Below are 25,919 nucleotides of genomic sequence, written 5' to 3'. Positions count from 1 at the left end.
CTAAAGGTAATGACATTTTTTCTTTTATAAATTAGTACGTGGTATCTACAGTTGTGTAGAATGATTCATTATATTTAAAATTTTCTTTGTATTCTAAACATTAATCTAAAATGTAATTTTTGCCTAGGTTCAATGGAACCTTCATCAATTTTTTCACCCACATAGAATCTCACCATGGAAAGTGGAGCCATTAGATGCATCTAGCTTCACCTCCTATGGTTTTAGGATTGCCTTCATGTTTTGGTAAGGAGTCTCTTAATACTTATCATTAAGAAATATGGTTTATTTAGGCATGTGAAGAGTGACGAGACATTTTTGTTTGGCACATGCATTGACCTCTCCCTCACTCAAGATTCATCACAGCCCATTCGTTTATTTCGCTGTCATGGTTAGTTGTGATACCTAGATACAATATAACATAGATTTAACTAATCACAAAATGAATTAATATTAATGTTGAAGAACCCACTTACTACTAATTTAGAATTTACAGGACTATCATAGAAAACAATTACAAACTAGCTCAAGCGCGCCAAGGGCGCGCCCCAAACACTAGTAGCTATAGATCCACGTAGGAACAATTTAGTTAGAATTATCTGGTTTACCTTTATGATTTTTTATTTCTCCAACCAAATTATATAGGCCCTATTTGTTTGGCCTTTTTTTAGTTTCTGGCCACTAAAAGCTGCAGACTGCCGAACGCCTCAGCTTTCCAGTCTGTTTTTGTAAGAATTGCTTTGGTAAAAAACATCCAAAATTAATATGAACACATAATCGGTCGAGTCATCACATTAGTAAGAATACTCCCTCCAGTGCAGTAAAGGTAGTCGTTTAGGACATGATTGTGCATACCAAGGAGTGATTAATTATCATAGAGTTTTCCCTGTTTGCCCCTATTAAATAGGGATATGGGTGCATTAACGTCACTAAAACAAGCAAGCTTGATTGGTTGTTGCAGCAGCTCTAAGGCATTCTAGACTGGAGGTCTCAAATTTGATTCCTCTTAAATGCATTTTTTTTTGTGCAATTACTAGGGGCAACAACGTCCAAATCCCAGACCCACGCGTGCTATGACTTCTTTTTGTGCACGCTCGGTCACGCGCAGGATGACTTCTTTTACTGCACTGGAGGGAGTATGTCGCTTTCTATATCCTAAACCCTTCCGACCACTTCATAGTCCTCCGTACGTAATCTCTAATATACTTAGATTCTTTCCATAGTCAGATTTTATTCACAGCCAGAATCCTTTAAACTACTCCATCCTCCTCCGTACGTAATCCCAATTCCCAACATACTCAGATTCTTTACATAGTGAAATTCTATTCACCCCAAATTTTTAGAAAGACTGATAATAAAAAAGCTCAACCAAAGGGCCTTTATTGTTGTGGGCGTACGCGACCAGTGAGGTGCGGTTGGCCAGCCAGCGGCGAGCCAAACCGAGCGTACGCCATGGATCGCGAGTGGGGCTCCAAGCCCGGCAGCGGCGGTGCCGCCTCCGCCCAGAATGAGGCTATTGACCGGCGGGAGCGTCTCCGCCGCCTGGCCCTCGAGACCATCGACCTCGCCAAGGATCCCTATTTCATGCGCAACCACCTCGGCAGGTAACCCGCCCTAAACCCTAGCGTACTCTTCGAACTCGCCCCCGTCTCGATTCGCTTCGATCTATGCGCTGATTCTGATTGTTTGTAGCTATGAGTGCAAGCTGTGCCTGACGCTGCACAACAACGAGGGGAACTACCTAGCCCACACGCAAGGGAAGAGGCACCAGACCAACCTCGCCAAGCGCGCCGCCCGAGAGGCCAAGGATGCGCCCGCGCAGCCCCAGCCCAACAAGCGCAAGCTTGCCCCCCGCAAGTCTGGTGCGTGAAAAAAAAAAGAATTTCCACTCCCCTTTTACCCGCAAAATTGCTGTTGTTAATTAGAATCGTCAATTACCAACTAGGTCTCCTTGTTTACTTTCTGCAGCTGCTTAGATTTTGTATGGTCCAATCAGATAGAAGTATGCTATTACGCATGTGCAGTGTGTTTAGAATGATGAAAAACGAGTTGTTCTTTCCTTTTGTGATTAATGTAAAGTTGAAATCTTGAAGCAAAACTATACCCATATCAAGTTAATCAATGGAATTTAGTTCACCCAATATTGATGCATAGCAAGTGGACCTGGAAGATTATTCAACTTCAACTTTGTTGTGCCCACCTTTCCATGTTTGTTTCTTATAATTTCACTTAATACAGTACATTCCCTTTGGATTGTGTTTTCCACCCTGCATTCTGCTGGAATTGAACTGTTTCCTGCAAAATTTTGGTCAAATGTGTGGGTTCCAAAGGAGGTCTAAGAGTATGAAGAACAAACCTGAACTTGTTGTTTTTTAGTTGCCCGGTAAAAAGCTTTCCTGTTAAGTTAAATTTCTCTGGGTTTCCCTGATACCAAATGGATGCTCTAGGTCATAGGTTCGAAGCAGCCTCTCCGCATTTGCGGAAGAAAGGTTTGCCTCGGTTTATCCCTTCCTCAAACCCATTCATGTAGTGATGTGAGACCCTCTGGCACTTGGTCTGCCCTTATTAGTCTTTTCTGTTTTGTTGTCAAACTTAAGTTATCAACACAGTATTGTCTTGTCAGTTGTTCTCATTAACTTTCTTTCCTCCCTTTGCAGTTAAGATTGGCAGACCCGGGTATAAAGTAACCAAACAATATGATCCTGAGACGAAGCAACACTCGTTTCTCTTTGAGGTCAGTATTCCTTGCATTCACAGTATTTACAAAGTCCTTACCTCACACATGGTTATACATTGAATATTGTAAAATGCAGGAATCTGGTTTAACTTCAATCAGACATATCTACATGTTTTTTGGTGTATTTCTATTTTTTCCATGTAATTTAGAGCACCTAACATTTTTTCATATGTCAATGATCTTTTATTGATTTTAGTTAAGTTACTTCTTGTTTGCATTTTAAAGATCATTTCATGTAGTAGTCTCTTTTTATATATAATAAAGAATGCTTCAGCTCAAATTTTGAAACTAGGGTTCATCTGATCTGGAATTTATCTTCTGATAAGGCAGTCCCTCTGATAAACTATCATAGTTGACAGGTTCTCTAAATTATAATATGCAACTAATTGCCTATATTTTCTCAACCCTAATGCTCCGTTTGGATGTCGATATTGGAGGACAAGGAATTGAATTGGCTTGAAGCCTTGAATACCAAATTAGCCGAAGTTTGGAATTGGGTGGCCTAATTCCACGCAATACATAGGTGTGACCCTCTGTATTGGGAGATGGAGTTTCTAGTTATAGTCCAATGCCACGGAATTGGCTCTCTGATTCCAGATCTCAATTTCATGTGCAACCAAACAACATAATTTAGGAAAGTTGATTCCAATTTCCAATTCCGTGCACCAATAATAAACTATCATAGTCGACAGGTTCTCTAAATTACAATATGCAAGTAATTGCCTATATTTTCTCAACTTTATCCCTTGACTAGTCTTTGTCATCTAAAACTGTTTTTATCTTTAGAAGTAATTAGTTTTATGCATTTGACTGAATAATATGATACAATACAGTCTTGATGAATACATCACTAGCTAATGACATCAGTGAAATTGATTTTTGTTAATTTCACTTTACCATTTATTTTTGTTATGACTTCTGTACATTGAGGCTTCAGTCAATAACTTTTGTCATTTTTCATTTTAGATTGGTTACCCTGAAATTGAAGATAATTGCAAGCCAAGGCACCGCTTCATGTCATCATATGAACAGGTAAACCTGATCTCTGACTCTGATCATGCCCTTTGAACTAGACTGTGTTGATTTGGTGTTTGTACTTTCTGGTTCACTAAAATCTTTTCATCTTGTTTGTACAGAAAGTCCAAAGTTGGGATAAGAGGTATCAATACCTACTTTTTGCTGCAGACCCCTATGAAATCATTGCATTCAAGGTAATCTCTCCCAAAAGTTTAATGTCAGGGCATCAGGTACACTGGTCAATTGGTGTTATTAACACTGTTTGTTGCTGCAGATACCAAGTACAGAGATTGACAAATCAGCGAGCAAATTCTTCTCTTACTGGGATCCTGACAAGAAGGAATACCTGGTGAGTTCTCTTTTTTAATAAATTTTTACCTTGAATTTAGCTGTTTTTTTAGCAATCTTGGTTTCACAACTATGCTTTCTGTTTTGCTAACAGCTGCAATTGTACTTCAAGCCAAGGCCGCCAGAAGGTAGTAAACCACCACCAGCTCCTCCTGGAACTTTGCCTAATGGGACTGGGGCTCCTGGTGCTCCACCAAGGCCACCGGGGCAAGCTCCCCCACCACCCCCGCCACAAATTCCACCGCCCCCTCCTGCACCTATGGGAATGCCCCCTAGGATTCCTCCACCACCTATTGGGGCTGTTCAACCTCCGCCACCTCCAGCACGAGTGGCAAATGGTCTGCGGCCAATGATTCCACCGCCACCTAACTTCACTCCCGGAGCACCCCCACCGCGCCCTCCAATGCAAGGCTTTCCTGGGCAACAGCAGTAGTTGACTGCTTAGCAGGCAATGTTCCAGTAATTGGCAGTCAGTAAAAGTTTCAAGCTTGTGTTGACTATTGTTTTTCGGCTTAAAACTTTGTATGTTGTCTGGGACTATACTCAAACGGCAGCTTGTTGGATTTTTTTGTATCCACATTTATTCAAGTGCTTGTTTAAAAATAGCTAGTTTGCGTGTATTCGGCTTCACAAACATATGATACCGTTGATTTTTTTTCGAAAACTTTGATCCCTAATCTTATTCAAAGTATTTATTCAAAAATATAAAATTTTAAGTAAAGCATAAACTACTTTAAGTGATAAAACAAATAAAATAAATAATAACTTATTTTTTTTTTGAATAAAACTAGTGATTAAAGTTTTTTTAAAAAGAGGTTAACGGTGTTATATATATATATATATATATATATATATATATATATATATATATATATATATATATATATATATATATATATATATATATATATATATATATATATATATATATATATATATATATATATATATATGGTAGGTATAACGGTAGCCCTGGGCTTCCAATAGTTAAAGGAAGTCCAGACCGACCACCCCTATAAACTGGTTTAACCCAGCGCGCCTAACCAGCCTATCGAGTGCGCCACCTGCCCTAACGTTTGTTAGCACAAAAAAAGGAATGCATGCATGAGTCAAACACGATCCAATGCATGCGCGTAAATTTAGGAAAAATATGTGTGGCGTTTTCTATTTTTAAATGCTTTATTTCCTCTATAAATTTAGGATCGCTGCAACAGCCATGGAGCTAAACACATAAGGACTATTTTATGATATATACTTAGACTAAATATGCTACACTGTGTAGATAATTATGCAATTCGGTATACTGCGTAAAAATCTGTTACCAGCTGCATGCGTATGAATTTATGATGAAAATAATGTGCAATGAAAGGAAATGAATTGCATGCATAGAAACAAAAAATCGTATTTAATGTTTAATTTGCTTCATAAATATAGTATCCCTCCAACAACCATGCAGCTAAACACATTGCAACTAGTTTATGATTTATACTTATACTAATTATACTACACGGTGTAGGTATTTATGCAATTCGGTACACTGCGTAAAAAAATCTAGCATGTTGTTCACTGGTGGACGCATCTCCAGGTTGGAGTGTAAAAACCTTAAGTTTTAATCATAAAATCTCTCAATTATAAGTGTAAATATCTGGCCAATGTGAGAGGTTGATAGCTCTGATAGGTTGTTATTACGATCCTATTTTTATGGCAGATTCGAAAAATATGGCAGCCGCATGCATGCAGTTTTATTTTTATACAGATCCAAAAATTATGGCAAAATGCATACATGAGTCAAACACGTTCCCTTTCATGCGCGTAAATTTAGGAAAGATATGTGTGGCGGTTTCTATTTTAAATGCTTTATTTCCTCCATAAATTTAGGATCGCTGCAACAGACTTGCAACTAAACTCGTACTGACCATTTTATGATATATACTGATACTAAATATGCTACACTGTATAGATAATTATGCAATTTGGTATACTGCATAAAAATCTGCTATCAGTTGCATGCACACGAATTTATGATGGAAAAATATGCAACAAAAGGAAATGAATTGCATGCATAGAAACAAAAAATCGCATTTAATGTTTTATTTCTTTCATAAATATAGGATCCCTCCAACAGCCATGCAACTAAACGCATTAGAACTAGTTTATGATGTATACTGAAACAAATTATACTACACTGTGTAGGTATTTATGCAATTCCTTACACTGCGTAAAAAATCTGGCATGTTGTTCACTGGTGGACGCATCTCCGGGTGGAGCGTAAAAACCTTAAGTTTTGAACATAAAATCTCTTAATTATAAGCGTAAATACCGAGTCAATGAGAGGTTGATAGCTTTAGTAGGTTGTTATTACGATTCTATTTTTATGACAGATCCGAAAAACATGGCAGTCGCATGCATGCAGTTTCTATTTTTATACAGATCCAAAAATTATGGCAAAAATCGTGGGAGTTTCCATTGCATGCGCGCAAATTACGAACAACATAAATCAAGGAATTGACTTTCCAATGTGCATGCAGTAAACTGATATACGAACTCTGTGTTCAAGCATAAAATCTGGTGGACGCATCTCCGGGTGGAGCGTAAAAACCTTAAGTTTTGAGCATAAAATCCTTCAATTATAAGCGTAAATACCGAGTCAATGAGAGGTTGATAGCTTTAGTAGGTTGTTATTACGATCCTATTTTTATGAAAAATCCGAAAAACATGGCAGCCGCATGCATGTTGTTTCTATTTTTATACAGATCCAAAAATTATGGCAAAAATCGTGGGAGTTTCCATTGCATGCACGCAAATTACGAACAACATAAATCAAGGAATTATCTTTCCAATGTGCATGCAGTAAACTGATATACGAACTCTGTGTTCAAGCATAAAATCGTGTCGTGTTTAGCATAAATAATACATGTGGTAGGCATAAAACACAATAATCGAAAATAAAACTGCGCCGGATCGGAGGATGTCACGCGCGATCATCGCTGCGCGCATCTCGCGCCTTCCGTGACGCCGCTCGCTCGAACATCGCGCCTTATGCGTCCCCATCGCTACTCGCAAGTCGACGGGTGTCGCTTGTTCGCCGGCCTTGGAAGTGCCGCCTCCTCGGCGCTTCGGGGACACCGCCGCTTGCCCGCACAAGGGCCCCGCTGTCGCTCGCCCTCTGGATCGGGGAACCGCCGCCACTACTCCGAATCGAGGAACCTCCGCCACCGCGCGTCGAGGTAATGGAGTTGCGACCACCGGCCTGGGAACCGCCGCCACCGCACAAGGGCACTGTTGGCACTTGCACTCAGCAGCAAGAAGACCAACAAGGGTGAGCAGTGGTGACAACAGGGTTACGTGCACGGGGGCAATAGCTCTGTTGATCTAGCCTCTCACGGGCACTGTGCGGGGGTATTTATAGGTGTCTGAGTGCCCAGCGTCTTGTGTTAAGGACGCATGTGCCCTTAGACACCTATTTTATCCCCAGAATATTCCCATAAAGCAGGGTTACAAACTGTAATTACAAGTATTCCTTTACAAGTTAGGCCCGTAATATAGAGGCGGCCACGCGGGGCCCGTTACAATGGGCCAGATCGCACGTGGGCCTTGGGACTGAACGAGGACGCGCCGTGGGAGGACGTCGTCGCAGGCCTTCGTCAAAGTGCCGAGTCCTGCGAAGGGTGTCCCTGCCCGCTTTGTCTCTGTCGGACCAGCGGCTGCAGCGAAGGCCTCGAGCGAAGGGTGGCGTCTTTGCCTTCGCCCCAACATTTGCCCTCCGAGGGACCAGTTCGACAAAGTCACCTGGTGCCGAAGACGTCGCTAGATGGCGGAGACGCTGCCCTCGCTCGAAGTGGTTCCGCGGGGGTTTTTGATGTGACCGTTGATGGACGGCGTACTGTTGGATTGCGGGTTTCCCGAAGCGTCGCGGCCTGTCGGATTGCGGGTTTCCCGAAGAGCCGCGCCCTGCCTATAAAAGGGGGCGGGGGCGGCGCTGTTTGAACTCTGCCTTCCGCGCTCCGTAAAACCCTAGCCGCCCGCCGTCTTGCTGCTCCTTTTCCTCCGCTGCTCCCTTTGCTCGCCGGCGTTCTGGCTCGAGTGAAGCAGACCGCCCGCCGCCGACGACGGTACGTAGCCATGCCATCCTCTTCTTCTTCCGCCGACGCCCCGCCGCCGGCCGCCGCCTCGTCTGAGGAGACGTTGAGTAACGTGATGGTGGAGGAGTTGCGCGCCGGCGACTCTGTTGAATTTGGTGTGTCACGGATGACGTCAGCCCTTATTGAAGATATGCAGCGGTTGGGCTACTTTGGCGGCGGAGTCGCTCGTGCTCCGGGGACGGAGGAAGTCCCCGAGCCGGAGGGCGAGTTGGTTGTTTTCGAGGCGTTCTTCGTCGCCGGACTCCGCTTGCCTGCGCACCGGTTTGTCGGCGAAGTCCTGCGTAGATTCAGCGTTCAAATACATCAGCTGACACCGAACGCCATAGTGGCGCTGGCGAAGTATGTCTGGGCGACGACTTCGTACGGCGGACAACCGTCAGTTGAAGTTTTTGCGAAGAATTATTGTTTGCATTGGCAGAAAAGGATGGTTGAGGACGGAGTTGCCCAGTTCGGGTCGTGCACATTCACGCCGAAGACCGGCAAGACCACAATGCCAGTAGTGGAGTTGGTCCCGTGCGCCCGCAACAAGTGGGGCAATTGGAATGAATTTTGGTTTTATGTTGCTGAGGTTACTGTTGAAGGCCATGAAGGGCTCCCCGTGTCCTTAATGTGCTCTCACTATTACTCTGCGTATCCACCTTATGAAGTGGCAGAAGAGGATGCAGACGAAGGGGCCCTTCGGTGCGCCGCCGGTCAGAGCAGCGGTCGAGATTTAGTTGAAGAGTTCGTGGCGTACGGGGTCTGGCCCTTGGCGCACGGCTGGGCGCTGGGCGAAGTATGCCCTCGCCAGATGCCCTTTCACGGAGGAAGGGTGGTGCGAAGTCCTGCCTTCGCACTGAATTTGCGAAACCGTGACCCGGCCGCCTTTGTGCGTGATGCGGAGAACTTGGCGGTGCGGCTCGTGGGGCGTTATGTGCCGAGGACGGAAGGCCAGCGCAGCTTTGACATCCGCGGGTCAAATGAACGTTTGAACAGGGTCTTCGAATTAAATCAACTGCCGTACGACGGCTACCCCGGTCAAGACGAAGCGGACCGCCGTGGGAAGAAACCGGCGGTGGAGACTGGAGGCGACCCTGCGCTGGTGGCCGCCGCCTCCTCGAAAAAGAGAAAATTAGGTACTGCGATGGGAAGACTTGGGGTGTCTGATAGTTTCGCTAGAGAGTTAATGAGGACGTGTCACGTGTGCGGCCCCGGGGGAGAGGATGTCTTCGCCCGAGCTCCGGGAGTCTTCGGCTCGGATGCTGAGGGTTACCGGGGGTTGTTGGCCTAAAGACATTCCTATCCCCTGCGCGGCTGAGGAGGACTGTTTTACATCTCGTATGGTTCATCGGTGGAGAGTTTTTCCTTATGGGCGAAATATCGGTCATGTTGTGTGGGCAGTGATGGACAAGGATCGCCAAGGGGCGGCGCGAAAACGCCAGGCGACTGTGAGGGTTCACGAAGCCCGGCCGAAAAGGCAGCGGGGAACGGCGAAGGCTGAGGCCTCCGGCAGAGGCAAGCCGCCGCTGCCGGCGAAGGTGGGCGCCTCTGCGCCCGGCAAGGCGCCGGAGGTGACGGTGGGCGCCGGAGGCCCCAAGCTGACGAAGGTGGTGCCGTCTGTCAGCGGAGTGGCGGAGGCTGCGAAGGCGGCCCGAACGTTACCGCCGCCCGGCAAACGCGTTGCCGACTTCGGCACCGAGATTAATGTGGAGGACTATCTTGGGGGTAAGTCTATATAAATATATATTTTTTTCTTTTTTTTTAATTTGTTGACGCGTTGCAGGGTCGGACGAGGGCCCGCTTGCTCTAGTTATGCCTGGCGCGGCGATCGCGACGGCTGCGCCAGCGCCGAAGGCGGGGGGAGAGACCCTTGGCGCCGGAGGCGAGGTGTCTGCCCTCGCGCTGGTCAGGGACGAGGCGGGCGTGGCGACCCGCCGGCTGAAGGGAGCGACGGAGGCGTTGAGTCGAGCGACGGAGGCGCTGAGTCAGGTCCGCCGAGCTATGCCCCCCCGCCCCCCCCGTTTTTTTTACGCAACAGCCTTACGTGTGTTCTGCAGGTGGCTGACTTCACCAGCCGCACCGCGTCGGGGGCCCTTACGGCAGCTTTGTCTGCCGAGGTCGAGAGACTTCGGACGCAACATGCTGACGCTGTCCGTGAGAAGTCGGCCTCCGACAGCAAGTGCCGCAAACTGGCGGAGAAGGTGGCCGCCCTGGAGAAGGAGAAGGCTGACCTCCAGCGCCAGCTGGCGGGGGAGAGGAGGGAGGCCAACGAAGCCGTCGCCAAAGAGCAGGCTGCTCAGGCGGAGGCCAGGCTGGCGCGGGCGGAAGGCAATATCGCCAAGGAGCTCGCCGGAGAGCTGCAGCGGCGGCTTACTGCCCTGGAGAGCCGCGCGGAGGGGGCCGAGGCCGCGATGCGAGCGGAGGCCGAACGGACGCGCACGCAGCTCATGACTGCATATCGCGAGCTGGGTGTGCGGACGGGTGACTTCGAGGTGCCGGAGCGAGAGGCCGGACTTCGCTGTCTGGAATGGGTGCAGGAGGAACTGCAGGAGCTCCCCACTGTCTTGGCGGGGTTGATGTCGTTCACCTCCCTGGTCACCTGCGAGGCAGCGATGAACGCGCTCTCTCGCGAAGGCTGCCGGCACTTTGAGGCCCTCGACCAGGCAGATGAGGATTTTGGGCGAGATATCTTTGAGGTCGAAGACCCCATGGTGAAGGAATCCGCCGGGGCCCTCTATGACCGGATGTGGGGTTCATACGGTTGTGAGGTGGTCCGGGCGTGGGCCGAGGCTGCGAGGGCTCAGGTAACGTTGTCGTTTGCTCGGCGTTTGCTGGATGCGGTCTGTGCGTGTGTTTGCTGAATTTTTGTGCGTTTTGTCTTAGGCGGAGCGCGGCGAGCGGGTGGACGACTTCGGGGCGCTGAACAGCGCGCTGCCTGACCCGGAGACGACCCCTGCGGAGGCCGCGACTGGAGTCGCCCCGGGACCGACCCCGGAGACTGCAGAAGATGCACCAGGCGCCCCTGCACCTGCTGCGGCCGGCGAAGACCTTCCCCCAAAGGTGGCCGAAGGCGCGCCCGATGCCCCCGCAGCTGCTGTGCCGAGCGCTGAAGATCCAGCGGAGGTGGGGGCGGAGGCAGCGGCGGAGGCCTCGGCGGAGGCTCCCGCAGCGGCAGGGCCTTCGCAGGTGGCATAGGTGGTGTTTAGGGTTGAGGAATTTTTGGATGTTGTACTGAATTTTGGTTGCTGCGCAGGTTCAAGATTTTGGGCCTGCGCACGCACCCTCTACTACTGAGTTTTTGGCGGCTTCGACCGCGGAAGATGGAAATGAATATGGTGGGTCTGTTTCTGAGTTTTTTGATTTTACTGACTCTGGGAGCTCGGTTGAGTGGACTGAGGAGTCTTCGGAGGGGGACTTGGATTATTTTGCGGCCTTGGACGTGGCTGCGGCGGAGGCTGCACCACACGCTGCGGACGCGCCAGACGTGCCCGGTCCTAGCACCGGGCACCGACGACGAAGGGCGGTTGCAAAGCGTAGGATTAGTGCGGAGGAAGGGGCCCGGCTTCGCGTTAGCAGGGCTGGTCGGCAGGAGCTGCTGTCTTTGCCGGCCGCCGCGGGTGGAGGGGAAGGGGAGCTGCGAAGCCTTTTTGCGGGTGAGGAGCTCAGGATAATGTTGTTTAATTATAGAGAGATGGGGATTATTCCTAAGGTTGAGCCGATGTAGGGCGCGGTGCCCTCGCTTGTGTATGTGTAAGGGCTTGTAAAATGGAGTTGTGTGCCCTCGCGTGCCTGTGCCTGCGAGGGCGCTGTGTACTTTGTCTGGTGTGATTGATTATGCTGTGCCAGCATGATTATGATTGGTCTTGGTGTCGTTTCTGCTTTTGTTGTACTGGGTCGGCTGCGCCCGTAGGCGGCTCTTGCGCGAAGTCTTTGCGATAGGCTTCAGATTTTTGCGCGCTTGTGCTTAGTCCGGCTGCACCTTTAGGCGACTTCGGCGCGGATAGTCTTCGCGATAGACTTCGGATTTTTGCGCACTTGTTGTGCTTAGTCCGGCTGCACCCTTAGGCGACTTCTGCGCGGATAGTCTTCGCGATAGACTTCGGATTTTAGCGCACTTGTTGTGCTTAGTCCGGCTGCACCCTTAGGCGACTTCTGCGCGGATAGTCTTCGCGATAGACTTCGGATTTTTGTGCACTTGTTGTGCTTAGTCCGGCTGCACCCTTAGGCGACTTCTGCGCGGATAGTCTTCGCGATAGACTTCGGATTTTTGCGCACTTGTTGTGCTTAGTCCGGCTGCACCCTTAGGCGACTTCTGCGCGGATAGGCGAAGTCCTTCGCGCCGCGGAGTGTTTTGAGGAAGGGGAGACTTCGCTCGGCGGACCTGGAGATGAATCTGTTGAGAGCGGCCATCCTGCCTGTCAGGCGCTGGACGTCCCTGGCGGACTGCGGAGGCGACATATCGACGATGGCCTGGATCTTGGTTGGGTTGGCCTCGATGCCGCGGCGGGACACCAGGTAGCCCAATATCTTGCCCTGGCGAACACCGAAAACGCACTTTTCCGGGTTTAGGCGGAGTCGTGCATCTCGCATGTTCGCGAATGTCTCTGCCAGGTCGGCGAGATGGTCCTCCTTATTCTTGCTGGCGACGACGATGTCGTCCACATATGTGAATATATTTCTGCCGACCTGCCCCTCGAGCACTGTTTTGGTGAGTCTGGAGAAGGTGGATCCGGCATTCTTGAGACCCTCCGGCATTCTGACAAAGCAATAAGTGCCGAAGGGTGTTATAAAGCTGGTGCTAGCCTTGTCTTCCTCCTTCATGTATATCTGGTGATAGCCGGAGAAGCAGTCAAGGAGGGACATGACCTCGCATCCGGCCGCGCTATCGACTATTTTGTCGATCCGCGGCAACGGGAAATTGTCCTTTGGGCAGGCCTTATTGAGACTGGTGAAGTCTATGCACATGCGCCATTTTCCGCTTTTTTTCTGCACCATCACAACATTGGAGAGCCACGTGGGGTAAGCCACTGGCTCGATGAATTTAGCCTCCAGGAGGCGATGCACCTCCGCCTTGGCGGCCTCTGTCTTTTCGTCTGACATTTTGCGAAGCTTCTGCTTTTTGGGTCGCACCGAAGGGTCAATCCCCAAGCTGTGCTCAATTATGGCTCGGCTGACTCCGACCAGATCGAGGGCAGACCAGGCGAAGACATCTTTATTCTTGGCCAGGCAGCAGAGAAGTTTCTCTTCTTCAAGTGAGGTGAGGTCTTCGCTGATAGTTACTGTCTGCTTGGGTGTGGCCTGATCGAGGGGGACAGTCTTGGTCCCGTCTTGGCATTGCAACTGTGCCTTGTCGTGCTGCTTGTCGGTTGGGCTGGCCGGCGCAGGGACCTCGCGCTGGGTCGTGAGACAGTGTACGTTTCTCTGACCGGGCACGAAGTCCCGCTCAATGTTGCGCGCCGTCTGCTGGTTGCCGTAGACTGTGATGGCGCCTAGCGGGCCTGGTATCTTCATACATAGGTACAACCCGTGGATGGCAGTTTCGAACTTGTTGATGGAGCCCCGGCCCATGATGGCGTTGTATGGATATACCATGTCGACAATGTCGAAGGTTACTTGCTCACTTCGGGCATTGGGCGCTACACCGAAGGAGAGGGGCAACTCTATCTTGCCAACTGGAAAGGTGCCCTTGCCGCCGAAACCATACAACGGGTTGTCCGAAGGCTTCAGCAAGCTGTGGCTTATACCCATGCGGTCGAAGGCGTGGAGGAAGATGATGTCCGCCTGACTGCCGTTGTCGACTAGGACTTTGTGTAAGTCCCAGCCTGCCACGCTGCAATTGATGACCATAGCGTCGATGTGGGGGGCGCTGCGCAGGTCGACGTCTCGTGCGTCGAAGGTTAGCGGTATGTGGGACCACTTCGTCTGCACGACTGGGTCAGTGACGGCGACATGGTTGATGCTGCGGTAGTGGTCCCGCTTCTGCCGCTTGGTGTCGAAGTCAGTGCTAGACCCCCCGGTTATCATGTGAATGACTCCGCGATATGGTTGATCGGCGAAGTCTTCCTGCTTTGGGGCATGGGGGATGTTTTGAAGTTGCTGGTGTGGTGGTGGGGGTGGAGGAGGTACGATTTGTACTTCCTGATGGTGTTGGTAAGCGTGGTGCGGTGGATGCGGAGCGGGAGCGTGGATATATGGTGGAGGGGGTGGCTGGTAATTATGCGCGACAATTCTGGGATTGTCGGCTGGCTGCGCCCGCGCCATTCTGTCTCTGGTGGCCTTCGTCTCGGGGCAGTCTTTGGTCTGGTGGGCGCAGTCTTCGCCGTGGAAAAGGCAATAGAATCGGCGCGGCGGCTGCTGCGCCCGCCCTCGACCCCTGCCGCGAGTTCCATTTCTGCGGCCCTGGGGGGGGATATTCCTGGCGGCGAGGGGGATCAGCAGCAGGCTGTTGGTTGACGATGTTGTGCACTTGCTGTTGACTGCGGCCATCTCGACCGGAGTCTGGTTGCGGAGTCCTCGTCCACGTGCGGCTGGACTGCGGGGCATCTTTGGGCTTCCGCTGTGACTCAACCTTGCGCTGGTGGAGCTCTTCGGATTTGGCATATTTTTCGAAGAGCTGATATAGCTCCTGCAAGCTCTTGGGTGGATCTCTGATACAATGGCTGTAGAGGACGCCGGCCCGAAGGCCATTGATGGCGTAGTGGATAGCGATCTGATCGTCGACAGAGGGCAGCTGCGACTTGAGTGTTAAGAACTTGCGGTAATACTCCCGCAGAGTCTCCTTTTCCAGCTGTTTGCAAAGCGAGAGCTCGGCCAAAGCGTCGGTGTCTGGACGGTACCCTTGGAAGTTGAGGAGGAACTTGTCCCTGAGACTTCTCCACGAATCAATGGACAGCGGAGGCAATCTGGTGAACCAGGTGAGTGCTGGGCCCTCTAGTGCGATGATGAAAGACTTCGCCATTGTGGCGTCGTCTCCTCCGGCTGATGCAACGGCGACTTGATAACTCATGATGTACTGCGCCGGGTCGGTGCTGCCGTTGTACTTGGGGTATGCCCCCGCTCGAAAGTTAGCTGGCCAAGGTGTCACTTGTAGGTGTGGCGCCAGGGGACTTCGCTCGTCGAGGTAGTTGACCCCTTGGAATGGCGCGCCGTGCTGGGAGACGTAGTCATGCTGGGGGAAACGCGGGTTCTCCGGCTGCGCCCGGTGCTGCAGGGGTGGCCCATGCTGCCGGCCGAGGTGGCCTTCGCGCGTGTCCTCCGGTTGTGTGCGCTGTTGGAGGGGTGGCTCTTGCTGTAGACCGAGGTGGCCTTCGCGCTGCATCAGCGCGATCTCGCGCTCGAGGTCTTGGGCTTTCTGCTCCTCGTCGCGTATCATTTGCCGCACTTTGGCTAATGCGGACACACGCTGGCGCTTGGCCTCCAGTATCTCTTTCTGCCTCTGGAGATTGCGGTTCCTGAGGCGCAGGGCGCGCAGCTGCAGCTGTTCCTCTGTTGAGACGCCGAGGACCTCACCGTCCTCGGTGAGGTCCGCGCCTTCCAGTGGGGCGAAGCCTGGGGGCGGCTGTGACTGTCCTTCGGTTCCGCAGGTGCGGAAGGTGTCGTCTTCGCCGGTGTGGGGAACATTGTCTTCAGTGGGCTCTTGGTGGGTGGATTGGGTGAGGACGAGGGCCTTGCCCTTTCTTGCGGCCAGCAGTGCTGCCTTCGCAGCCTCGTCAGCCTTGGGGTTAGCTCTCTTGGGTGCCATCGCGGGTGGTTTTGTCGTAGCACCCACGGTGGGCGCCAAATGTTGGCACTTGCACTCAGCAGCAAGAAGGCCAACAAGGGTGAGCAGTGGTGACAACAGGGTTACGTGCACGGGGGCAATAGCTCTGTTGATCTAGCCTCTCACGGGCACTGTGCGGGGGTATTTATAGGTGTCTGAGTGCCCAGCGTCTTGTGTTAAGGACGCATGTGCCCTCAGACACCTATTTTATCCCCAGAATATTCCCATAAAGCAGGGTTACAAACTGTAATTACAAGTATTCCTTTACAAGTTAGGCCCGTAATATAGAGGCGGCCACGCGGGGCCCGTTACAATGGGCCAGATCGCACGTGGGCCTTGGGACTGAACGAGGACGCGCCGTGGGAGGACGTCGCCGCAGGCCTTCGTCAAAGTGCCGAGTCCTGCGAAGGGTGTCCCTGCCCGCTTTGTCTCTGTCGGACCAGCGGCTGCAGCGAAGGCCTCGAGCGAAGGGTGGCGTCTTTGCCTTCGCCCCAACAGGCACTGCCGTCGCTCGCCCTCTGGATCGGGGGTCGCCGCCGGCGGCCTGGGAACAGCCGCCGCCGCATGTCGAGGTCGGGGAGCCGTGGCCACCACAGCCACCGGCCGGGGGTCCACCGCCGCGCACGCTATCGGGCAACCGCCGTCGCTAATGAATCGAGATGGGGCGTGAAAAACTGATCCCTAGCACTACGGCTTTTCTTTTATAGACGTCTGGACATGGTCGGCTCGACCGGATTGCACTTTCTGGTCTGGGCTTCCTTTAGTTATTGGAAGCTCAGGACTCCTAATATTATATATATATATATATATATATATATATATATATATATATATATATATATATATATATATATATATATATATATATATATATATAAATATAATGAGCCTGTGCTTCCAATAACTCATGCATGCATTCCTTTTTTTGTGCTAACAGACGTTGGGGCAGGTGGCGCACCCGATAGACTGGTTAGGCGCGCTGTGTTGAACCAGTTTGTAGGGGTGGTCAACCTGGACTTCCTTTAACTATTGGAAGCCCAGGGCTCCCGTTATACCTACCTATATACAGAGAGAGAGAAAAGGAGGAGGGAGTATTTCCTGATCTCATATTCTTAAGTTACCGTTGTGACCTTAGTGGATGAGCAGAATGCTGCAAGCTGGTTTTCTTACGTTCCCCCCACACGTGCTTCTTCTGGTAACGTTTGTCATTCTACCTGGTCGTAACCAAACGTCGAACTTGTAGCCTTCTGCATAACCATAATCACGTGTGTTGAATAGAATGGTCGGTCACACAAGCAAAATTTGACTCTGACTAGTAGAGACGGGGTGCTGGTGTACTGCTACACCAGGCATGGCGCATTTCTAAAGCTGTTTATCATTACAATGTCTGTTGTTCAAGAGGTTCCAATAAAAGCCCCTTGAAAGTGAATGCTCTTTTGCTCTACCAGCTAAAACTTAAACAACTGGTTTCGAACTCCTACAAAACTCAGTGAAATCGCAACACATTTCCTATTCTGCTTTGTTGGTTCAGCACATCTTCTCAATGCGGTACGTCTACTCTCCGTTGGTTTAGCACGTCTTCTCGGTGCACCCTCTTGGCGCGAATAGGAGGCACAGCAGCACAGCTACGAACCACTCCGCCAGATGTTGGCCTGTACAAATATATAACCCAAAAAAAAATGACTTGATATTGTGGCATAGATAGTGATGCTCATCCACACGCTCTTTTTTACAAGAGCCATTTTCAGTGAAAAAATAAGGAGCCTTAAGAAAGATCGCTACCAAACATGGCATTTAGAGAAGCAACATGATTTACTTACAGTCCAACAAACACTTTAAACGCGTCATAGGCTGCCCATTGCGCTCCTGTGAGAGTACCAACCATAATTATACGAAGAGGAAGGCCGCGTGTGAAAAGACCCCATATTCCAAGAGTTCTTACAGCCTGGATGTATGGTGAAATGGTTAGAAGCCAAAAATTAGACAAACCTATTGTCAGAGGCTCTTCCGTGAGTGCGACTGGTGACAGATTTTTCAGCCTTGAAATTTTTATTTTTTTATTCTGAGATAGGACTAGAAGCTTACATCTGCCACGGTGGCTCCATTTGCATTGTTCAGGAAAGATACGAGGTTGTCTGCAGGATGAGATATAGCCGCGCAGAATACTCCAGCAATGTATCCCCCTGCAAAGCTCACTGCTAGTTGTAGTGGCTTACTGCATTGGTCTTTCGGTTTCGGAACAGCATGCTTGTAGACCATCTCAACAATAGTTTCAAAGCAAGCAAATTTCATCATAGTGTCTGTAGGATAACACAGAAAGTAATTAGGGACTTGGGTGCACAGGTTAACATAAGGCTTCTGTGCAGATTATATCTCTACATGACCCAGCACCTCAAAGTTGAGTGGACATTAGGCAATCAACTGAACAATTATCTTGTACTTTTCTCTTGGGAAGAAAAATGAAACAAATAATTGGTGCCATACTTTTTCCATTCCATAGGTCAGCACAAGAACCAGAAAGTACAACAAATGAAATAACTCAAATAAGCATACAAAATCTGATACATACTTTACGCTAGCAATCCTTGTGAGCTTTAATAACTCAACTTAGATTTCTAGCGCAGTAGCGCAGAGTGCAATGAATTGCATTGATTTTTAAAAGCTGTTATTGTAACAATTCATTCAGTCCAAAACTATATTTTGTAATAGTATTTGGCACCAGCAACATGGGTAAGCAATGGAACAAAGCAGCGAGCAAATGCTGAACAGGGGACTAGATTACACAAGTTTTTGGTACAGATCAAAATTATAAAATGCTGGGTATATAAAGGCTGTTTGAATGCACTAGAGCTAATCGTTAGTTGACTAAAAAATGATAATAGTATTAGCTAGCTAACAAATACTCCCTCTGTCCCAAATTAAAATTCGTTTTAGGCTTTTAGTGGATTCATACAATAATTAATGTATATGTTTTGGATATGTTGGATAAGATTTTTTGACTCTATCTCTATCTTCATTGCCTATATAAATAGGCCCCCTTGTACCATATACGACATACCATATAATAGATCTGTTTTCCTGTGGTTTTTTTTCTCCTCCACATTGGTGGAGTTTTTCCACGTTAAACCCTATGTCTCTTTTGTCCCACCTACAATTCTAACAATTGGTATCTAGAGATAGGGTTTAGACACATCAGTTTTTATTCTAGGGAAGTCGTCGCTGTCGCCGTTCTTCATCCGTAGACCGTACGGCCACCGCCTGTGTGCGTCCGTCAAGAGCCACCACCGCTCTCTGGTTTTCGTCAGATCCGTCGCCACCGCCACTTTGGTTCTCATCAGATCAGTGATCGCGTAGCTGCCATCTACACGCTGAGGCGATCTACACGTTGGTGCTTCCTCAGACTGGATTCAAGACAAGCCGGTGGTTTCCTTTCTTCGCGTGGTCTGTTCAAGGTGAATAGTTGCTCTGCAATCTCACGTGAAGGCTGCTACTGGGATCATCATTGCGCATGTTTTGGAATCTCTGCGCAAGGATTAAAAGGATATTGTTGGTGCTCAAGAAATCCACGTGAAGTCCACGGATTTCCTTACTACGTGCACTCAGTAAATTGCACACGGATTATTTCATCTGGATTATTTATTTCGGATTATGATGTCGACTAAAATTGATATTCCGAAGTTTGATGGCAAAATCAGTTTTGCTATTTGGCAAATTCAGATGAAGACTGTTCTTACTCAGTTATGTGTTAGGAAGGCGTTGCAACCGTGACCTGCTGATATGGCTGATGATAAATGGGAAGATCTTGATGAAAAACTTTTGTCCGCTTTACAGCTCAGTTTATCTCCTGAAGTTCTGCGTGAAGTAATGAATGCTAAATCTGCGACAGAATTGTGGAAGAAATTGGAAGAGCTATATATGACCAAGAGTCTTGCTAATAAGCTCCGTCTCAAAGAGCGCCTTTATACTATTCGTATGGCGGAAGGTACATCTATTCAATCACATCTCAATGAATTTAATTCTATTTGTGTCGACCTTGAGAGTCTGGATATGAAGATAGATGATGAAGATAAGGCAATTTTGTTGGTAGTCTCATTGCCCCCCTCTTTTAAGCATTTTAAGGAAATTATGCTCTATGGAAATCATACTTCACTGACATTTGAGAATGTTAAGTCAAATTTATTGTCCAAGGGAAAATTTGATGTTGATTCTCGTTTTGAGTCTAAGGGTGGAGCTTTTATTGTTCGAGGTAGAACTCAACAAGTGGGCAGTTCTAATAAACCAAAATCAAGGTCTAAATCAAGAGATCGTAAATCCAACATTTTTTACCGTTATTGCAAAGTTGATAATCATGTGATCTCCTAGTGTCCTAAGTTGAAAAATAAGGAAGAAAGACAAAAGAAAAAGGAAGCTGATAAATCAGCTGCTGAGGCTAGTATTGTTGAAAATAGTGATGGTGGAGAAGCTCTTATGATCACTACTAATGATGAAAAGTGTATGGCTTGGGTTGTTGATTCAGCTTGCTCTTTTCACATTTGCTCACATGGATAGTGGTTTTCTGGTTATACTCATGTCATGATGGTGATGTGATTATTGGTGATGAATCTCCACTTGAAATTTCTGGAATTGGTTCTGTTCAAATTAAAGTACATGATAGCACATTCAAGACTCTCACTAATGTTCGCTATGTTCCTAAAATGAAGAGGAATCTTATTTCTTTAGGCACCTTAGAAGCAATGGGATTCAAATTTTCTGCTGATAATGGTGTTCTTAAGGTTTCTCAAGGCAATCGTGTTGTTTTAAAGGCTGAACGTATAAATAATCTCTATTATTTGCAAGGTTCCACACTTACAGGTATTGCAACTGTTTCTATTGCATCCAACACTTCGAATACCAAGCTTTGGCATATGCGCTTGGGACATATGAGTGAAAAAGGTATGCATCTATTGCACAAGAGAGGTTATTTAAATGATATTGGCAAATTAGAATTTTGTAAACATTGTGTATTTGGCAAACAGAAGAGAGTCAGTTTCTCTTTATCTACTCACTGCACCAAATGCATTCTTGATTATATTCATTCTGATCTTTGGGGTCGGGCTCCTCATTCTTCTATTGGAGGTTGTGATTATATGATCACTTTTATTGATGATTTCTCTCGCAAAGTCTGGGTTTATTTGCTGAAGCATAAAAATGATGCTCTGACTGCATTCAAGCAATGGAAAGCTTTAGTGGAAAATCAGAGTGGCAGAAAAATCAAGAAACTGAGAACCGACAATGGATTAGAATTTTGCAATAATGAGTTTAATTCTCTTTGTGCTGATCATGGTATTGCTAGACACAAGACTGTTCCAGGTACGCCCAAGCAGAATGGTGTTGCTGAAAGAATGAATCGTACTATTCTGGAACGTGTTCGTTGCATGCTTTCTAATGCTGGTTTATGTGATAAGCATGGTTTGTGGGCGGAAGCTGCTAATGCCGCCTGCTATTTGATTAATCTCTCTCCCAATTCAGTTATTGATTTTAAAATTCTAGAAGAGGTATGGACAGTTAAACCAGTTGATTATTCTAATCTTAGAATTTTTGGTTGTCCTGCTTATGCTCATGTGAACAATGGAAAGTTAGTGCCTAGAGCTCAAAATGCACTTTTATTGGCTATGGTTCTGGTGTCAAAGGATATCGTTTATTATGTGCTGATTATAAAAGAGTGATTGTTAGTCGTGATGTTACTTTTGATGAAAGTACTTTTTATTCCTCTGGAGGTGTTTCTGATAGTGGTTCCTCATCCACATCTATGCCTGAAACTACTGATGAGAATCTTGAGGTAGATGTACCTATTAATGTTGATTTTGTTACTCTTATTACACAGTCAGTTTATGTACCTCCTGTTGGCAACAATCACTCTATTGCTCAAGATAGACCTAGAAGGAATATTGTTTTGCCACATCGATATCGTGACATTGATAGTATGGCTCATTATGCTCTCATTGCTGCTCAAGAAACTAATGTCACATTTGAACCTTCTTCTTATTCGGAAGCTATCTCATGTGATAATTCATCCAAGTGGTTAGTTGCTATGAATAATGAATTTGAGAGTCTTCAAAAGAATGCTACATGAAAATTGGTTGAGCTTCCTGAAGGTAAAAAACCTTTAAAGTGCAAGTGGATTTATAAGAAGAAGGAAGGTATCTCTAGAGTTGAACTTGCAAGATTTATAGCTCGTTTAGTTGTGAAAGGTTTCGAACAAAGGGAAGGTATTGATTTCAATGAGGTGTTTTGTCCTGTTGTTCGTCACACTTCTATTCGAGTTATGCTTGCTCTTCTGCGTATTCAAGAAAAAAAAGAGTTATGCTTGCTATTGTTGCTTTATTTGATTTGGAGTTAGAGCAATTTGATGTTAAAACTGCAATTCTTCATGGAGACTTAGATGAAGAGATTTATATGACACAACCTCAGGGTTTTTCTGCTCCTGGTCAAGAGCACTTAGTTTGTCATTTGCAGAAATCTCTTTATGGTTTGAAACAAGCTCCTAGGCAGTAGTATAAGAGGTTTGACTCGTTCATGCTTGCACATGGTTATTCTCGAAGCAATTATGATCACTGTATTTAATTAAAGCAGTTCCCTAATGGATCTTTTGTGTATCTGCTGCTTTATGTTGATGATATGTTGATTGCTTCTCATGACAAGTCTCTGATTGTTGAATTGAAGGCTCAACTTAGTCATGAATTTGATATGAAAGATCTGGGAGCAGCAAATAAGATTCTTGGGATGGAAATTCAGCGTGATCGTCGTGCTGGTACTCTTTTTCTATCTCAGAAAAGTTATATTAAGAAAGTTCTTGAAAAATATAATCTCAGTAATTGCAAATTTGTTGCTACACCATTTGCTTCACATTTTAAATTGTCATCGAGGCAATGTCCTGTTACTGAAGATGAAAAAGAACACATGTCTCACATATCGTATTCTAATGCTGCTGGGAATCTCATGTATGCTATGATCTGTACAAGACCCGATTTGGTTCATGTTGTTAGTGTGGTTAGCAGATTTATGCACAATCCTGGTAAAGAACATTGGAATGCAGTAAAGTGGATTCTTCGCTACTTGAAAGGTACTTCTGATTTTGGATTATTGTTTGGCAAGAATTCAGTGAAGGAAACTGGTGTCATGGGATTTGTTGAGGGATTTGTTGATTCTGACTTTGCTGGTGATCTTGATAAGAGACGCTCCATATCTGGCTATATATTTTCATCATGCGGTTCTGCAGTGAGTTGGAGGGCTTCACTTCAGTCTGTTACTGCTCTTTCCACTACTGAAGCAAAATATGTCTCAGCTACTGAAGGGGTTAAAGAAGCTATTTGGATGCAAGGTCTTATTTCTGAACTTGATGTTCCTCAGGATGTCATTAAGGTTTATTGTGATAGTCATAGTGTTATTTGTCTGACCAAGAATGACATGTATCACTTCAAGACCAAGCATATTGATATCAAGTATCACTTCATTCGTAATATTGTTGCTGAAGGCAAGATTAAAGTGGACAAGATACATACTGATGAAAATCCTGCAGACATGCTTATAAAACCATTATCTAATACCAAGTTCAAGCATTGTCTTGACTTGGTAGGTGTTCGTGGAGCTTAGCACTCTAGTGGTGTTTGAGGAAACAATTTTATAGATTTAGCGTCAAGGAGAGATTTGTTGGATAAGATTTTTTGACTCTATCTCTATCTCCATTCCCTATATAAATAAGCCCCCTTGTACCATGTACGACATACCATATAATAGATCTGTTTTCCCGTGTTTTTTTTCTCCTCCACATTGGAGGAGTTTTTCCACGTTAAACTCTGTGTCTCCTTTGTCTCACTTACGATCCTAACATGATATCTGTCTAGATTTATCATCATCCATTTGAATATAGACATAAAAACCAAGAGCTAAGGCCCTGTTTGTAAACAACCTAGTTTTTAATAATCCAATTTTTATCTTTAGTTTCTAGAAACTGGTTTATGAAAGAAAAATGGTTAATAATGTTTGGAATCACCATAGTTTTCATAAACTTACTTTAGCTAAGAGAGGTTAGCTTCTTGGTTTTAAGAAATTGAAAACTCAGTTTCTATAAACCGGGACATAAACTAGTATGTTTGGAACCACCTCAGTTTTCATAAATCAATTTATTAAAAACTGGATGATTCCAAACAGACCCTAAAGTGAATACTAATTTGAGATGTAGTGAGTAGCTAGTTAACTATTAGCTAATTTGCTAAAAGTAGCTAATAGCTGAACTATTAGCTAAGCACCGATAAGCCCTTAACAAGTAACTGTATAAACTAGCAATCCATTTTTGACTTACAGGGAACTTGGCGGCCCCAAAGAGGAAGTAGACCTTTGTAAAGCCTGAAATTTGCACCCAGTGTTAAAAGATTGTTGCTCCCCAAAAACCTTGAACAATAACACAGATCATACAAGACATGCAGTATCTGTACCCAAAGGCACCTTCAGATTGGACAATCTTCGGAAGCCCATCGACCAGGCAGCGAGCAAATCCCGGTTGTGTCTGGACCCGAATTTTGACAGCCTCCATGGGGCAGAGAGCTACATCCGCAATCACCTCAGCGGACGCGGAAGCTGCAAGGTAGATCAAAGTCCTCAACCTTTCAACGTTCTCGGGACCAGAAATGTCAGAGTAGCACTTCTTGAAGAACTCGTAGAACCCAAACTTGCAGGCCCCCTGGCAGCTGTACCCAACCAGTGTGGCCATCCATCCCCTGAACAAGCCACGGGGTCCTTGCTCATGGAGCATGACACCAAAGGCAGATGTAATGTCCCTGTACTTGCTAGGATCCACCTGAGTGAAGGGACATTGAAGCAGGCAGCAGCTGTGTTAGTCATTGAGACATGGACAAGGAGAACAAGCGAAGGAACCTATCGCTGACAGTGACGGACCTGCATGTTGCACTTGACGAGGTCGAGCGGCGTTACAGCGAGGTGAGTGAGGCCGGTGCTGAGAACGCCGCCGAGGGCGCAGGTAGCGTAGAACAGCGGCGTGTGCATCTCTATAACCTCTCCTTTCCCCTCCGCCTCCCCGACCGCCGCTCCAGCTGCCTTCCCGCATCGGACGCGGAAGGCCGCCTCCCACCCCCTCCCGAGTTGCTGGGTGCTGGCGACCAGCGCGGCAAGGACACGGTCGAGGGGCAGCGGGATCGAGGAGCACCCCACCTTGTCGCGGCTCGTCATCTTTGAGGCACGGGAGTAGCTGGGTTTTCGACGGGAGGGCGTGGGCGTGGGCCTCGCCCTCGCGCATGGTAGGGAGGAGGGAGATGGGGAGGGGGTCGCGGCGAAGGCCGCGTTGGTGCCGCAGCCTGCAGGCGTTGTCCACCTAGCTTACTTAGGTCGGGAGAAGCTGAGAGCTCTCTCCGTCGAGTCCCGACCTGACCGCGCTTGCCGGCGGCCACTGGCGTAAAGTGGCTTGGCCGCTAACGCCGTAACGCGCGGCTGCTGTTTTTCCAGTGGGTGTGTGCGGATGGCGTGGGGGCAGTGCCGCGGGGCACGGCAAAAGAGCCCAGCGCTGGCCGCCGCCGGGACGGTAGGGGCGCGTAGAGAAGAGCGTGCCGGGGGTGATTTTGGCATAGCCGGGCTATTTTTTTTTTCTCCGCGGTCCGCGCCGGAGAAAAAGATGCGACGCATGGCGAAAACCAGGAGGAAACACACTGAATTTTGTGGACAAACGAAGCATGCCTCGCAGTCATATGCCAGACCTTCCGGCGCGTCACACGTGGTTCGAGTGCATGGGAACCACATGGTTTGAAACTTCGAAATCTGGATCATGTGATGTTTCACGTGCTTTGAATCTTGCAGTACGGCTTCCATTCTTGTTTTCCATTTGGGCCGATAATTCTGTTGATTTGTTGATTTTGAATTTTTGACTACGGATACTGATGCTGGCAGCTGA

At 47.5% G+C, this 25,919-nt stretch overlaps 2 protein-coding genes across 2 annotated transcripts; one reads left to right on the top strand and one right to left on the bottom strand.

The window, feature by feature from the left end:
- Positions 1–1,414: 1,414 nt before the first annotated feature.
- Positions 1,415–4,797, top strand: LOC100272589 (Splicing factor 3A subunit 2). Its single transcript, NM_001147052.1, has 7 exons — positions 1,415–1,601; positions 1,690–1,859; positions 2,655–2,731; positions 3,701–3,766; positions 3,871–3,945; positions 4,026–4,100; positions 4,194–4,797. The coding sequence occupies exons 1-7, from the start codon at positions 1,450–1,452 to the stop codon at positions 4,530–4,532; spliced, it is 954 nt and encodes a 317-aa protein (NP_001140524.1). The 5' UTR covers positions 1,415–1,449; the 3' UTR covers positions 4,533–4,797.
- Positions 4,798–17,296: 12,499 nt separating this feature from the next.
- On the bottom strand, positions 17,297–25,552 carry LOC100502457 (Mitochondrial phosphate carrier protein 3 mitochondrial). The gene is made up of 6 exons (NM_001196935.1): positions 24,914–25,552; positions 24,454–24,815; positions 24,321–24,364; positions 18,065–18,279; positions 17,800–17,924; positions 17,297–17,631 (listed from the first exon to the last, which is right to left on the bottom strand). The coding sequence occupies exons 1-6, from the start codon at positions 25,202–25,204 to the stop codon at positions 17,520–17,522; spliced, it is 1,149 nt and encodes a 382-aa protein (NP_001183864.1). The 5' UTR covers positions 25,205–25,552; the 3' UTR covers positions 17,297–17,519.
- Between the last annotated feature and the right edge of the window lie 367 nt (positions 25,553–25,919).

The sequence above is a fragment of the Zea mays genome, chromosome 1 (genome assembly GCF_902167145.1).
Source record: "Zea mays cultivar B73 chromosome 1, Zm-B73-REFERENCE-NAM-5.0, whole genome shotgun sequence".
Taxonomy (NCBI): Eukaryota; Viridiplantae; Streptophyta; class Magnoliopsida; order Poales; family Poaceae; genus Zea; species Zea mays.
This window is presented reverse-complemented; position numbering and strand designations above follow the sequence as displayed.